A 16,538-nucleotide genomic window follows, 5' to 3' on the forward strand; every position below is an offset into this window, starting at 1 on the left:
CTATGAATAATTAATAGTTCCTCCTCGAGTTCCTCAAATCTTCAGTCAGTGGGAATTATAGTTATTTGTACGATCATTTAATAATACTTGTCTGGCAGCGGCCGCCCCTTCGCATATAATCGAAGGGACGGGCGCTACTAGACTGCAATATTAGTATTAGTATTAGGTGAGGCTCAAGGAGCCTGTAAAGCCTGATCTTTACAAAAATTATAGCCTATTAATAATTTCAACACAAAAACTATACAGATTATAAAAGTATTAGCCAAATAATTAGTATAAATCATACAGTAAAGTAGACCAGCTACAGTCAAGTAAATTTTTAAAGTCATTCAATGAGGGAGCATTAACTACACGAGGTCGGTTATTCCAATCATTAATAGCTCTCACAGTAAAAAATGAAGATCTCACTCTAGTAGATGCTCGGATGATTGTGGCTTAAATATACATATGCTTCTTTCTTGAGCCAAGGCTCGAGCCATAGATAGTATAGACTACACTATCTATGCTCGAGCTGACGTTTCTCATCTTGGTATAGCACCATTGTATTCTCAGAAGCCGTACATAAACAAACAAAGGAACAGCATAGCTCCGTATTCAACGTCACTTGATAACCATGGTAACACATCACGTGAACCAAGCGTTTATAAGATGCAAATCCGTGAGTTATGTGCGAAGATTGTTTCAGCGCGTTTGTGGATGTGTGTTTAGATTATCTTGAGCAATTTAATCAGAGAGGTACGTACGTCATGACCATGCAGGAACTAATAGTCGCTGAGCCGGCCATAGATAGCGTTGAAATTTGTTCAGTGTTACAGAATTTTTTCACATTGAGTTGTTACAGAAGGATGGAAGAGAGTGATCCAGGTTAGTGTCTGTTTATTCACACTATTAAATGTTAAAATTAAACAGCTGAAGGTTTTAATACTCCCTAGGCCACAAATTTAATCTTAAACTTGAAGTTAAATTTTACTTTAAATAAATTCTAATTGTAGGGTCCGCAACGCGAAAAATCGATATCCTCCAATCAACTACCTAACTATTGTCATGTATTAGGCTAAGTGTAACTTGAATAACACCAGCGTGGCAGCCAAGTTTGTCACTTTCTTCTGGTAGAAAACGATACAAATGTCTTAAAATCACGTGATTTTTCGTTGCAGCAGTTCGTAAGGTTCTTCGTATGCCCCGATATTCACTCTCAACATTGTTCAAGTAGTCTATCATCAACTCAAAGTATTGGTGGTTTGATTTTATTGGTCAGTTTCGGGTGGCAGTACGATCTGTGCAGCTTTTTGGCGACAGACAAAATTTTTCTTGCTCTGGAGCACAGGACAAGCAGAGCAGCAACTGCGCCATGGGTCAGCAATGACCAGTACTAGGTAAAGTACCTGCATACAGAGTATGGTTATAATTGAAGCTTGTTAGCCATCTGGCTGAGCCATCTATATGCTGAAATTCGGCCAAAATGGAGTATTGGTAAAACCGGGAGGGGAGGGGGAGCAGGAGATTTCTTGGTAAAACCGGGAGCGGGAGCTGGGAGATCACGTGCACAATACTACAGGAAACTGTTATTATTGCACTAAAGATGGTTTATTGATGCAGAAGAGGACTCATGCAAGTAGTCTCCCTTCCTTTCAAACAAGAGATATTATACAAACTTATACAAAAGATCGAGATACTCTAATAGAGCAGTCAGCCGGAACATGCGGTCTCATGTTCTGTCTCTTAACTGCCACTGACTGCCAGTAGCTTGTTAATGTATTTTTAATAACAAGGTGAAAAGTCTTAGTGCTTTCAAATTTGAAAAAATCTTGTTGGGTGGGAATCATGCTCCCAGAATGTCACCCATATCATTGTCTTCCCTTTTGCAGTTATGTGCTTCACTCCATGTATGACCTTCATTACTATAAGTTTACCCAGACTTTTTGACCTGCTCCATTGACTTTATTCTACCAAGTTATTGTTGCTCTGGTTGCGTAGACAGTTGCTAGATCCAGATGGTGTGTGAACTTTCACAGTTAGATATTGTCAGTTTATAAATTCAATAACTATTTGGAGTTTGTACAGCAAGAAATTTTGTTTGTGAGTTAGCAATAAAAGTTCTTAAATTATCAGACTGATTTGATTGATTGATTTATAAATTACCCTCTGAGTCTCTGACAATTGGCAACTACCATTCTTCCTTGCCAGAGCAGCATACAATACAGACAAAATCTATGAACATAGCTAGTAGCTAACAAGTACAAAACTTAACACATGCATGAAAAAAAATATACATGGATACAAATGCAACAATCAACTTAAGGCAAATTATAAAAATGACTGAACAAATACACAAAAACAAAAAAACAGCAAGAATAGACACAACAGAGATTACATGGTCTGAAGCTGTCCAAAGCACCATGCACCTTTATGAACTGGAGTATATGTGAGCACTTCCTGTCTGAAGGAAAAACTCCACTCTGCAATGAACGTTAACAGTATAAGGTAGCCAATGGAGCAGCCTATCTCTTTTGGGAACCTAAGACAAGTGCTAGCCATCTGACTTCCTAGGATCTGGAGAGTTCAGATGAGACAGGACCAAAGATTCAGAAATCTTAGCAAAAGTGAATGAATTAGTGTCACATGAAGTAGCAGGTATTGCAAGATTGTCAGCTATAGCATATTGATGTGATGAAGTGACACATCACTGCTACAGTTTTAAAATGTTTATTAAGAGAGTCTGAAGTAAATGAATCATTCAATGCTGCTTTTATGGTATCGATTTTTCCAATTATGTTATTAGCGCATGACTACATATAAGATGGACAATTCTTGTTCTGCAACACTGATGACTGAAAATGATCTATCTTGGCTTGGTGTAGGTACCATGACTTTGAGGACAAATTTCCATTCCTATACTATCTAATAGAGATTTCTGATAGTTACGTTCTTCGTCCTTTTTTCTTAAATAAATAACATGTATCATTGTCTATATACATTGGCCATATCTCTGGAATGCTTCAAGGTATCAAGTTAATATTTAACACAAGATATAGATAAATATTCAGTACCTTATACTTTAGCTACAAAAGAGATTGACCCAAATTGAAAAAGGATGCATGCACCTAAAAAATCATGAGTAATGAATACTGTGGCAAATAGTGAACTTTACTACAAATTCTTAGTGATTTTTTTTTTTTTTTTAAAGAAAGAAGAACTGGCCCAAGTTGGCACTCCCATCCACCACACTCTACTCTACGCTAAGATGTTCTATAAAATGGGTTTAGCTTATTCCTAAACCTACAGAGCTACTGAAACAGAACCTACAGAACACAGAATAGAAAAAAAAGGAAATGGGGCTTAAACGGGGCATGGCAAATTCTTAGTGATGCTCACTATTTGCCATGGTAGCTATTCACTACTCATTTGTTTTCCTAGCGACCACCATAAGTAACTATAGTATAGCTACCACCATTAAGTCAGTGGAACAAGCCATAGCATGAGAAGGACAATAGTGAGTTTGACAATACTAATGGATTGGACTTATAGAATATAGTGTTCACATCGGAATACATCACTTCAGGGACTGTGCGTGGGGACAGAACTCAAAATGAGAATTTTTCCCAAGACAAATGTTGATTTAGTAGAACAATTGAGTAGCAAAGCATGAGGTGGACTGGTGGAGCAGGTCAAAGAGTCTTATAGCAATGAAAGTCACACATGGAGTTTGAAGTATACAGCTACAAAATGCAGACAGTGATGGATGTCACAGTATAGAGCAAACCTTGGATGGCTTCCCATGTCTGAGTTTGTACAGTATCGAACTATTCTCACCATGTTTGGTCAACACTATCTTGGTGAAGGTATCTTACTTCAGCCACCAATAGACTTTGGTCGTAAACATTCCTACAGAACTAGATGTTCACCTTGGTTTGTAGACATTTTTCGATTAAAAAAGAACTTCAGTCAGCACTTCTTTCGGCATCAGGCTACAGTGTGGTGGAATTCACTGCCACCTAATTTATTTGATGACATTACTAATTTTCATGATGGCCGGTCTGCTCAAGTACCTACATGACTTGTCTTGAATTGTTTGTTCTTTTGTAATTTAATACTGTGACGGTTGTAATAGTTATTTATTTATGTTTGTCTAGCATAGTTTTGTTTGCTGTGTACTATGTATTGTGTATTATGTGTACTCCAGTACTGAAGATCGGCCTTGCCAGGTACTACGAGTTTAAATAATAAATCAATCAATCAGTGACTTTCTGGGAGCATGATTCCCACCCAACATAATCTTTTTAAGTTGCTCTAAGGCTATAGCTATTTTTAGACTTTTCACTTGTTATTACAAATAAATCAACAAGCTACTGGCAGTTAAGAGACAGAATATGATATTATGAGACTGTTCTATAAGAGTGGCTGACTGCTCTATTAGAGTATCTCGATCCTTTTGTAAAAAGTATTGCAATTCCCTAGCTTATAGCTAGTTCGTATAATATCTCATGCATGTTTGAAAGGAGGGGAGACTACTTGCATGAGTCCTCAAGTAGTCTATCATCAATTCAAAGTATTGGTGGTTTGATTTTATTGGTCAGTTTCCGGTGGCAGCACGATCTGTGCAGCTTTTTGGTGACAGACAAAATGTTTCTTGCTCTGGAGCACAGGACAAGCAGAGCAGCAACTGCGCCGTGGGTCAGCAATGACCAGTATTAGGTAAAGTACCTGCATGCGGAGTATGGTTATAATTGAAGCTTATTAACCATCTGGCTGAGCCATCTATATGCTGAAATTTGGCCAAAATGATGCGATTTTTGCAAACAAATACTGGAATGGTTGATACATCAGTGAGACAGTCTCCAACAGCAAGGATACGAAGCTTATAAACACCTAACAATACGGCTATCTCGCCCAGTAAACGCATAGAGCAATCCAATGCATGAAGTAGGCATTCACGTGATTGAAATTCAAACAACGGAAACACCCATGAAATCGCTTTCATTTCTGAATAGGAACCATGCAGTGAGCTCCTTTCATAAATATTTGTGTTAATTGTTCACTCAGGCGTGGTCTGGGCCAGTGCAGGTGTGTTTTATGCTGTGATGGCATCATAGGGAGAGTCTCAGACTGCTGGGCTAATCGAGATGTTGAACCTAATGCACACAAACTGATTGTCACTTGATTCCAAGTGATTTTAATGTCATTGGAATAGATTATGGTTGTATTTTCCGAGATTTGAATATTGATCACATGAGTGCCTATTTCATGCATTGGATTGCTCTATGCGTTTATTGGGCAAGATAGCCGTATTGTTAGGTGTTTATAAGCTTCGTATCCTTGCTGTTGGAGACTGTCTCACTGATGTATCAACCATTCCGGTATTTGTTTGCAAAAATCGTGTCATTTTGGGGGTATTGGTAAAACTGGGAGGGGAGCGGGAGCGGGAGATTTCTTGGTAAACCGGGACCGGGAGCTGGGAGATCACGTACACAATGTTGAGAGTGAATATCGGGGCATACGAAGAACCTTACGAATTGCTGCAACGAAAAATCACGTGATTTTAAGACATTTGTATCGTTTTCTACCAGAAGAAAGTGACAAACTTGGCTGCCACGCTGGTATTATTTAAGTTACACTTGGCCTAACACATGACAATAGTTAGGTGGTTGAATGGAGGATATCGATTTTTCGCATTGCGGACCCTACCTTAGCCTGACGTTTTTCAACTCGTAGGATGGCGAGGATAACAAACTGCTCTCCATCTAAGTGGTTTTCATGGCAAAATCCAAGTCGTGCATCCTAATCACATAAGTATTAATCGATTCCCACAATTGATTTCGGCCTCAACGTCTATATAATCACTGCCAGGTTGTATCCTGGTTTACATTTCGTATGTAGCCCGGTTAGCTGGGCTACATATGAAATGTAGCCCGGGTGGCTCCTTTGATCTGAGGTGTGAAAGTGTTACATATATATATATATATATTATGAACTCTTGATACGACTGCAGTAGGAATTAATGTCCACTAGTACAGATGACCTTCCTTGTTTCACTGCTTTTATTTCCATGATCCCTACTCAAACGTAAGACTTCTAATTTTCCTAGTGCTTAAACAGTGGGATCATCGCCTGAAGTGCAAAGTTAATCCCCATGCTGGGTATAGGAATTGAATTTGTGCTTCAGGTGATGATCCTCTTTTCCATACTGTAGTATCACGTAGCTAGGCCACTGCTTTCCTTTTAGCTATGTGTGGGCAGCCTGATAATCTGGAAAGTTCATATATACTTCCCTGATAGTTTGGGAAGTATTATAAAATATGATCTTCCCAAACAATCAGGGAACTAAACATGGATCCAACGGGTGATCGGATGGGCTGTTCTGTCTAGTCCTGTAAAAGATAATTACTCAGAAGTTAAACGGTTCTTTTCTGTGTAACGTGTAAATTGTATTTGTTCATTTTGCAATTATTTTATGATGAATGCTCAAGAATATTCGAAGACTTATTTATATCCTACTGAATCAGCAGAAGAAATTATTGAAGACTGAGCAAGGATACAGAATGGGCTTGTGTTGCTTCAGTTCCATGCAGAATGCTCGAAGGCAGGTTTCACGCAGTTGAATATTCCAAGAGGTACTCTGCCCTCTGTTATTGGTTTTTCAGACATGCTTCTCACAGAGTTATCTCGAGGTTATCCTGGCTGAGTTGAACACATTTGTCATGACGATTTTTGTGGTTGAATGTGAAAGTATAATAACCATCTATGTTCAATGGAAAGGAACCCATTTAATTTACATTTGCACAATGATCTTTTACAGGACTATGTTGTTATACTTTCTGGACAAAACAGGTTTCACCAGCTAGTACAGTGTAACTGTTGATGAATGGTAGCTGGGCTACTTGGGCGAGAATGATTCACCTTAGCAGGTCCGCTGTCTAGCTATAACCACTGTAGTAGATATGAGCACAACTGATAAAAATGGCTAAAGGTACAACATGAAATGCACAAGAGGCACAAAGAGACAAAGGCATAAAATTACAACAGATGTTAGCTAGTTAATGTGTGCATGTGCATGAAGTCTGAGGTTGTTATATATTAAGTGCATATTATTTGTTAAGTGCATGTTTGTTTCTTGTACATAATCATGGTTGATGAGCACATGCATGTTGACAACACAAAGCTCCAACATGAGGTGCGCTATACAAGATGAGATATGCTAGAAAGCTCAAAACTTCATGTGATACATGACCAATATATAATGTTGATTTTGCTATGCTTACAAAGTAAAACGGTCTTCCACATTTCTTCTATGCAAGGGTTGTAGCATATTACATTTTTCATGGTTATCCTTGACTAATGATAACTTTAAAATTTATGTCTAACGGAATGTTTGCTATCAGGTATATTACAGCCATGATTCCATTAATACATTTGTTGTTTACACAGCTTGTGACTTTAACAAGAAATACTCTGAGGATGGTAATCAAAGGTAAAGTAAATATGTGTGTATATGTATACAGTACATTTACATACATATTTACTTAGTACATATAATATATAGTATAAATACATACATTTGTACTAAGTAGTAATGTGTTATATTATGCACGCATCCTTCTGCTATAACAACAAAACGTTCTAATAGAGCAGTCAAGAATGTTTCGTTAGTAACTATCCCACCCATGGACTTGCATTGAAAGCCTGTAATTTTGATATAACATAGCTTGCAAAGATCAGGTGTATAGACTAGCTAAGTTTTTAGCACTGAAAGTTAGCTATGTACTCCCTTAAAACCATAAACATCAAACATTAAGCGGTGTACCTGGCATTGCCTGCTATAGCAACTGCAGTATTCTTGTCAAGCCCAACAAAGAGGCTAAGGACACTAAACAGTCATGTAGGTATGTGGCCTCCTCATGGAGCTACTCCAGCTTGACACTTGCAGGTGCAGTTTCCGAAGCCTGTAATAGGCACTGTCATGTAGTTAACTAGAATACTTTGTAAAAGTTTTCTTCATGTTTAATGTTGATTCTTTTAAAATGTTTATGGTTTCAAGGGAGTAGCTAGCTTTTAGTGTTATACTTTATCTTTGTCAACTATTATAGTCCATCAAAATCACAGGACAACAAAACATCCATGACCACTTTATTAGAGTGTTTCGATCATACGGGTTTTAGTGGAAGAGTCCAATAATGCTGCCTATCAAACAGTATGGTAGTATTGCTAGGTAGAGATTACCCCTAAAATGACATGTGCCACTGCCTTTAAAAATCAACCTAGAGACATCTTACACGATGAAAATCACCTTTATGGAATAATATCAGTCCATCTAACATCAAATACAACCAAGAAAACATTTACAGGCAGCCAGATATGGAATATTGCCGAAAGTTGAATAATTGCCTGCCTACCCGCCTGCCTGCCTGCAAGGTGGGAAGAACAAGCAGTGCACGGCCACCATTTTACGCCACCACAATAACGAAATTACCAGTGGCATGTGCCTTTTGAGGTTCAGATGAGTATGTGTCCTCTGTGCCTTTTATCCTGATTGCTGTCTTCATGCAATAAAACCATATTGAAGTGCTAATAACACTTATCTTGAGCAGCATATTTAGACACCACAAAATTATTTAAAGCACTTACGTTATTGTAAAAGGTACTGGACACCCAGTAGATACCTGTATCTTCACGATAGGTTTGAGGCCACGCCCATTGATGATCTTGGTTGACTAGTAGTGATCGAGCACAGAGACCAAACCTTTTAACAATGTATTTAATCGAATCCCCTTATTGGTATAGCTGTATTATACCAATAGCACAGTGAAAATAAGGAATAGTGTCCATGCCCCTTGGTATTATATAGTAGGTGAAAAGCTGACTCGAGATACTTTAATACAGCAGTCACCCTAATAGAACAGTCACACATGTATAGCTGTATGCTATAGCTAACAAAAACACCAAACAAACTAGTATATTTAAATAATAGTTAGATGTCAAGAACCAGGGTTCTACGGGATTTAGAAAACTCAAAGACCCTGGGCTGTAGCGCCCGAGCGAAGCGAGGGTGCTACTAAGAGCCTGAGGGTTTTCTAAATCCCGTAGAACCCAGTGGTTCTTGATGTCTAACTTATTTAGACTACAACTCGTTATTGTACCTTGAGTTGACAGCTGCTTGTAAACGAGAAATGTATGGCTAATTACTAGAAACAAGCCCTCCACACCTCCCTACATGGCGGGACCTCAGCGTGGCTGTTGCTACCCGTTTAAACACCCATGCGTTGCCAATGTTACAGGCGCGTGCTATGTATCGAAGTACTGGACTCAGCGACTGGACTACAACTCATTGTTGCTGTTGTTGTGCCTCGACAGCTGCTTGTAAGCAAGTAATGTAGTGTTGATTAGTACAAACAAGCCCATTACACCTCCCTCTAATTCAGTACGGCTGTTACTAGCCATTTAAACGCCCATGCGTTGCCAATGTTACAGGCGCGTAATTATCGTGTTTTGTATCGCCTCAGAGCGTGGTCTCTATTGGACATGAGCGTGGCTCTACGAGATTTAGAGACCACATTTTCAGCCAATCAAATTTCAGTATCAAACTTGTTGTAGTCTAAAAATCATTAATCCAAGTGATAAACAAGAGATGAATGATGGCTTTATAGCATAGCTCAGTGGGAAAATCCCTCAAAATAATTATATTATGCCAATGTAAGGGGCTTTTCACAAAGCTATGCTGTAATACCATCATTCATCTCTTGTTTCACTACTTTTTGTTGCTTGGATCCTACTTCATTTTTAAATTAAATATTACAGGACCAGCAGTGTATGGCCACAAGTTAGCTATTCATCCTATAACAAAGGTGCTCCTATGGATTACATAAAGAAGGTATAGTGAACGTGCTTATTATACACACATTATATTCATGTCATCATACACAGGGAGATATCACTGTTAATGATTCAGACAGTGAGTTATGCTTTGGCCAGTCATTTGGTGTGTGTGACGAGGGGTACAATTCCATGATGCAAATTGAGGCTGTGGAGCAAAAGATGCAGCGTTATAAAGATGGTATGAAAAACTTAATAATGTGATTGCGTATACAAGTTGCTTGTGGTATACAGAGCTCAAAGAAATGTGTAAAAATCACCTATTAGTACAGGATGAGAAGCAAAAATATATGGTTGATTATTTAGAAGAAGAACACGAGAAGAAGTTAGCAAAGCAAAGGAAGATTTGGGAAGAAGAACTAAGAATGAAAGTGAACCATCAAAAGAGGATAACAATACTGGAGGAGGAATTCAAGTTGGATGAAGAAAGGAGAAGGTTACGTGGCTTGATGGATGCTAAATTAGAAGAACAGAGAAGAGAATTAATAGCAAAGAGAGAGGTGCCGGTGATAGACTTGAAGAGGAAGTATGGACTGTCTGATAAGCAGAAACGTAAAGAAGATACCATTCTAAAGAAGCTCAACAATAAAATTGCGATCAGAGAGAAAAAGTATGAGAAGGAGGTTAAGAATATACAGAAAAAGAAAAGACTTGATATTGAACAGCGTCTACAATTTGAAAAAGAGAAGAAACTGTACAAAATCAACAAAGCAAAGAGAGAATGTAATGAAAAACTTGAAAAGCGAGAAGCATCATGGACAAAGAAATGGATTGTGAGAGTCGAGTCCATGTGGAAAAGCAGAAGCAACAGGTGTACATAGGTAGCCCTGGCTATAACTAGGCAGTGATTATATAGACATTAAGTCCAAAATTGATTATATTGTGGGGATCGATTAATATAGGGCAATAACAACCACCTTGTTAGTACAACAACATGTAGTGAAATGTCCAACATTGAAGGGACCAATATTAATGAGGTGACACACATCTTAGCATTGCTACTATCACAACATGTAGTCTCATTAAAGTTTCATAGTACTACATACTTCCTCACATTAGTGATTAAATCTTTCATTGCTTCAGCCACCATAGACCTACACATTGGTGAGTCATCATTAACAAGACGACTGGCCACTGGGATGAAAAAGTATGTTGCCATTTTGCAGAGAGTTGTCTGGTGAAAGCAAATACGAGCTTAGTAAACAGACCACAATTTTTTACCTTTGGGAATTTAGCAAATATTACAGACGTTTCCAATACCGGCTCTCTGCCACCCTGCTCCTCAAAGCTAGTCACAACATATAAGTATGTAAATATAAACAAGTATTTTACGTACCTACTGTATATGAACAAATCAAGGTGAGACTAAAGCTTCTTCTTCAGTTTATAGTCTGGGAGAAACTGTAGCACAGCATAGGTAGCACACAGCATGTTACTTAGGTAACAGTGATGATGACCAACCTTCCTGAAAAAAATTAATAACCACTCAAATTCTTAAGTAATGAATAAAGTGGTGTAGTTATCAATTACACCAGACTGTTCCAAGAAAGCCTAACACATCACAAGTTACATCGCACATTAACATGTACTATGGAGACACACCCTTAGCAGTGGAAAGGCTGTTGTTTGGTGTTGATAGTCGTATATGTCTTCTTCAATGGACGTGAACAATAGCTAAGAAGATGCGACATAAAACACTTCTTTCACACTCATGCACACACCTTAAGCTGTGCTTCACTAATCTGCTGACTGATGCAGTCCCTTACAAGTACTGCACCTACGTCAGCATAACACATACTACACTACTTACAGAAACACAATGGTGCAAACCTTGAACGCTGATGTTAATACCTTTTGGTTTGAACCACTGGCAGAAGAATCCCCAGCTCTAGCATAGTTTCTCAGCACATCAACAATACACTTGCAGTTGTCTTTGAAGATTTGTTAACAGCTCAACATAAAGATCCATCATTTGAAGATACTCATTGTCTTTGCTATCAACTTTTCCTCTTTTCAGCGAAGTCCATAAGATCTAATGAATATAAACAAGAGTTTTTAATATTAGTGAATTCTTGATATAAGAAACTTCAAACTTGTCTACCAACCAATCAATCACGAACACGCACACACAGTTAACATTACAGAGTAACACGTCTAACATTTTGTAATTCTTAATACTCTAGCTGGCACGTGCTTCAGGAAGTTTCTTCTCTTCTCTCTTCTGCTGCCACACCAAACCAACACCTATACCACCATTGTTACCCTAGCAACAACTATTGTACTGGATATTGTTACCTCGCTAATGGTGACACCTAAATTTCCAGCAGTCAATTGGTCCTTAACTCTATTCAATAACACATGGAAACTGTAACTAAGCTATATAAGCGTGATTCTTCCATTAATAACTCTTCCTAACTTGTAATAATTATCATTAATAAAAAGTTATTTATTTATCCTTTTAGTAGAATACAAAATTCATCCCCATGCAAAGTTACTTCTGGAGTACCTCAGGGTACAGTTTTAGGACCAACACTATTTCTACTATATAGTAATGATCTAATATCAAATATTCAGAGCACTGTTCGTTTATTTGCTGATGACTGTCTTATCTATCGACCAATAAATTCTCCTAATGATCATCAGTTATTACAACAAGACTTAAATACACTAAATACTTGGGCTAAAACATGGCAAATGAAATTTAATGTTGACAAGTGTTGCATTCTCCAGTTATCCAAACACCACCATAAAACAACATTTCTTTATCACATGTCAAACAAACCCCTTAAAGTTGTTGAACAGCATTCTTACCTTGGAATAATAATAGATCACCATCTTTCTTGGGGACCACAAGTTAACCATGTATGCAACAAGACAACCAGACTAATCGGTTTTTTACAGCGTAACTTAAGAAACTGTTCACGTGCACTTAAAGAATTAAGCTATAAACAATTTATCTTACCTGTGCTGGAATATGCTGCTGCAATTTGGGACCCATACCACCTAAAGGACATAAATAAAATAGAAATGATACAACATAGAGCAGCTAGATTTGTCCTGAATCGACCATGGAGAAGGAATATGCGAGATAGTATAACTGAAATGCTAAATCATTAGAATGGCCACCACTCCAATTAAGGAGAAAATGTGCAAGATTAACTCTTTTATACAAGATTATCCACAACCTAACCGAAATACCTAACAGCTACTTACCAACATTATCACCTGTCACCATTACAAGATCTAATCATGAACAAAAATTCCTACACTATCATACATCAATAGACAACTATAAATACTCATTTTTTCCAAGAACAATACCAGAATGGAATGGACTACCACAAGACATCATCAACCAACAAACTATTGACAGCTTCAAACAATTATTATACAATCACTTTTGATTTTAATGTACATTAGCACTTATGCCCCAGGCGGGCTCTGCTAATTAAACAATATAATAATAATTTTTTTTTTTTAATTAATGTCTCAGTCTTTAATATAGCACACATGTACAGAGCACGTAGGATAGAAATTAGTGCTGGGCGATATAGCCGACATACGACATATCACGACATATACGCGATATAGCGCACGTGATCTAAGCAGTACAACGCGAGCTTATAAAATGGCATCTCCAGTTTCGCCATTACTCCTGCTGCACCCACGTCTCGCCCACGTCAACGGTGTGGCATACTGTTGGGTATTTTGAAGGCGCTATCTACTAGTACTACTATCATCTACTAGTAGATCTGTGTGCAGTGCTTGAGACATGTAGGAAGCAGTAGACCAGTGAGAAAAGCCACTGTGATTAACCAGCGCCAATTTTCAGCTTGGAATTTGTAAAAGATCGAAATACTCTAATAGAGCAGTCAGTGCGATACTCTAATAAAACAGTCAGTAGAATATACTAATTATAATACTTACTCTAAGTTATCTTGACTCAGTATTAAAGAAGAAAGAGATTGAGTATGTAAAAAAGCCATTTCAAAAGCATCTGTACATGTTGTTTTTTTTTAACTCCCTGGGGGAGCATGCCCCTCCTATAGGAGGTTAATCTCTAATTTAAATATCATAATAGATCAAGATGATGAAGGTATCACAGATTAAGTTGTAGGTGAACTGGAAGACTAAGTGTTGTAACTTGCCAGTAGCTATAATTATATGCAAATCAACATTTCTTTTAATTATCATGTAACTAGCTGTATAAGTGCATATGATGGATTAGCTAATAAATGATCTTATTCCTGTGTTTTGTGTACAGTGTAGTAGAAAACCATATCAAGTTAAAATATTGGTATATATCGTGATATATATTCATATCGTGAATAAATTTTGCCATGACATATGACATAAAAAAATCTATATTGCCCAGCACTAATACTGATTGCTGTACATTATAATTGTAGGTAGCCAATGGTTACTGCATTGGATTGCTCACCTGGAGGTCCAGGGGGAGGTCCAGTGTACAGATCCAGTGGAAAACATTAAAAAAAAATTTTTTTCTTAAGTGTGATGCATTTAAATAGCACATAAAATACTACTCCATCAGTACCTAGCTGATGGACCAGAGTGGTTGAAGGAGGTCGCTTGGGAAACCCTGCGGGTGGTGCTGGCATCAGGGGTTTGATCCCTGACTAGGAGCAGCCAGTTTCCTCCCTTTTTATCCTTACAGCTTTCTTCTGGTAGGTTAGCTAGGCCAAGTCACTAGCAAAGCCGACGACCAAGTCCGCGTGTGGGCCATGTGGTGCTCCACCGGCTGTCTCCTGCATCTATGACCAAGTCCGCGTGTAGTTGGGGGGAAATCAGGATTGGGCCAACTTCCCAATGTGAAATGGCACCCATTAGTGACATTTTTTTTTTACATTTTCTGGACTTTTTGGTAGCACCTTTTTGTTTAATTACCTTTTATTTACAGTTTCAGGACTTTTTGGTAGCACCTTTATGTTTAATTATTATTATTTTTTACACTTTTTGGACTTTTTGGTAGCACCTTTTTGTTTAATTACCTTAATTTACAGTTTCTGGACTTTTTGGTAGCACCTTTTTGTTTAATTACCTTTTATTTACAGTTTCAGAACTTTTTGTTAGCACTTTTTTGTTTAATTATTATTTTTTAGACTCTCTGGACTTTTTGGTAGCACCTTTTTGTTTAATTATTATTATTTTTTACACTCTCTGGACTTTTTGGTAGCACCTTTTTGTTTCATTTTCTGGACTTTTTGGCAGCACCTGCTTGTTTAGTTATTATTTCTTTACAGAAATTGTAAATAAGATGTTGTATATAGCTATAATGAAAGAATCATACAGCAAGCTAGTGTTCTACTGTTCCATGGCACCATTGCTCATTTCCAATCCACTACTATAGTCCTTCGTGACTATCCTTGAAATGTTAATAGTCCATACAAATAGTTATAATTTGTTCAGCACCGAGAAGTGTTTAAAATAAATTATCTTCACATAGAGTAGTACCATGCAGAGTATACAGTAATAGTACAAGCATCAGCCTGCGATAAGTACACTCACTCCACAAAGGTATATATATTAATAACTCTTCTTAACTTGTTGATACTTCACACTAATAATTATTATTGTTTAGCATTAAACAAAAATTATTTATTTATCCCTTTAGTACAATGCAAAATTAATGTCTGAGTCTTTAATATAACACACATGTACAGAGCACGTAGGATAGAAATATACTAATTGGTGTGCATTACAATTGTGGTCCTAATTGTTCAATGGTTACTGCATTAGGCTGCTCACCTGGAGGTCCATGGTACAGATCCACAGTGGGGAACATTTAATAAATTTTTTTTTTTAAACTTCAATTTTATGTATTTAAATAGCACATAAAATACTACTCCATCAGTGCCTAGCTGATGGACCAGAGTGGTTGAAGGAGACCGCTTGGGAAACCCTGCGGGTGGTGCTGGCATCAGGGGCCTGATCCCCGGACCAGGAGCAGCCAGTTTCCTCCCTTATCCTAACAGCTTTCTTCTGGTAGGTTAGCTAGGCCAAGTCACTAGCAAAGCCGATGACCAAGTCCGCGTGTGGGCCATGTGGTGCTCCACTGGCTGTCCCCTGCATCTATGACCAAGTCCGCGTGTAGTTGGGGGGCAATCAGGATTGGGCCAACCTCCCAATGTGAAATGGCACCCATTAGTGACATTTTTTTTACATTTTCTGGACTTTTTGGTAGCACCTTTTTGTTTAATTACCTTTTATTTACAGTTTCAGGACTTTTTGGTAGCACCTTTATGTTTAATTATTATTATTTTTTACACTTTCTGGACTTTTTGGTAACACCTTTTTGTTTAATTACCTTAATTTACAGTTTCTGGACTTTTTGGTAGCATCTTTTTGTTTAATTACCTTAATTTACAGTTTCTGGACTTTTTGGTAACGCCTTTTGTTTAATTACCTGTTATTTACAGTTTCAGGACTTTTTGGTAGCACCGTTTTGTTTAATTATTATTATTTTTTACACTCTCTGGACTTTTTGGTAGCACCTTTTTTGTTTAATTATTATTATTTTTACATTTTCTAGACCTTTTGGTATAGCACCTTTTTGCTCAATTATTATTATTTTACATTTTCTAGACCTTTTGGTAGCACCTTTTTGTTTAATTATTCTTTTTTTTTTTTTACATTTTCTAGACCTTTTGGTA

The 16,538-nt window shown here is 37.6% G+C and overlaps 1 protein-coding gene and 1 long non-coding RNA gene across 4 annotated transcripts; one reads left to right on the plus strand and one right to left on the minus strand.

Moving 5' to 3' along the window:
* The first annotated feature begins 633 nt into the window (after positions 1–633).
* Positions 634–10,825, plus strand: LOC136267197 (golgin subfamily A member 6-like protein 22). The gene is made up of 5 exons (XM_066062278.1): positions 634–864; positions 7,426–7,468; positions 9,793–9,865; positions 9,919–10,048; positions 10,102–10,825. Exons 1-5 carry the CDS (start codon positions 666–668, stop codon positions 10,686–10,688), a joined length of 1,032 nt encoding a protein of 343 aa, XP_065918350.1. The 5' UTR covers positions 634–665; the 3' UTR covers positions 10,689–10,825.
* Positions 10,826–11,209: 384 nt separating this feature from the next.
* On the minus strand, positions 11,210–12,177 carry LOC136267198 (uncharacterized). Of its 3 annotated transcripts, XR_010706573.1 has the most exons (6): positions 12,163–12,177; positions 12,027–12,111; positions 11,698–11,899; positions 11,589–11,644; positions 11,470–11,541; positions 11,210–11,332 (listed from the first exon to the last, which is right to left on the minus strand). It is a non-coding gene; the product is annotated as an uncharacterized lncRNA (long non-coding RNA). The 3 variants fall into 3 exon arrangements; XR_010706572.1 differs by lacking the exon at positions 12,163–12,177 and having other exon boundaries at positions 12,027–12,127; XR_010706571.1 differs by lacking the exons at positions 12,027–12,111; positions 12,163–12,177 and having other exon boundaries at positions 11,698–11,990.
* Positions 12,178–16,538: the final 4,361 nt, after the last annotated feature.

The sequence above is a fragment of the Dysidea avara genome, chromosome 9 (assembly GCF_963678975.1).
Source record: "Dysidea avara chromosome 9, odDysAvar1.4, whole genome shotgun sequence".
NCBI classification, from domain to species: Eukaryota; Metazoa; Porifera; class Demospongiae; order Dictyoceratida; family Dysideidae; genus Dysidea; species Dysidea avara.

Bases quoted from the DNA above. Each gene is read 5' to 3' on its own strand.
- LOC136267197 (XM_066062278.1), top strand. From the start codon at position 666: ATGTGCGAAGATTGTTTCAGCGCGTTTGTGGATGTGTGTTTAGATTAT. The intron at 865-7,425 runs GTTAGTGTCTGT...TTGTTTACACAG, and splicing joins GATGGAAGAGAGTGATCCAG to CTTGTGACTTTAACAAGAAA. The intron at 10,049-10,101 runs GTATGAAAAACT...TGTGGTATACAG, and splicing joins GATGCAGCGTTATAAAGATG to AGCTCAAAGAAATGTGTAAA.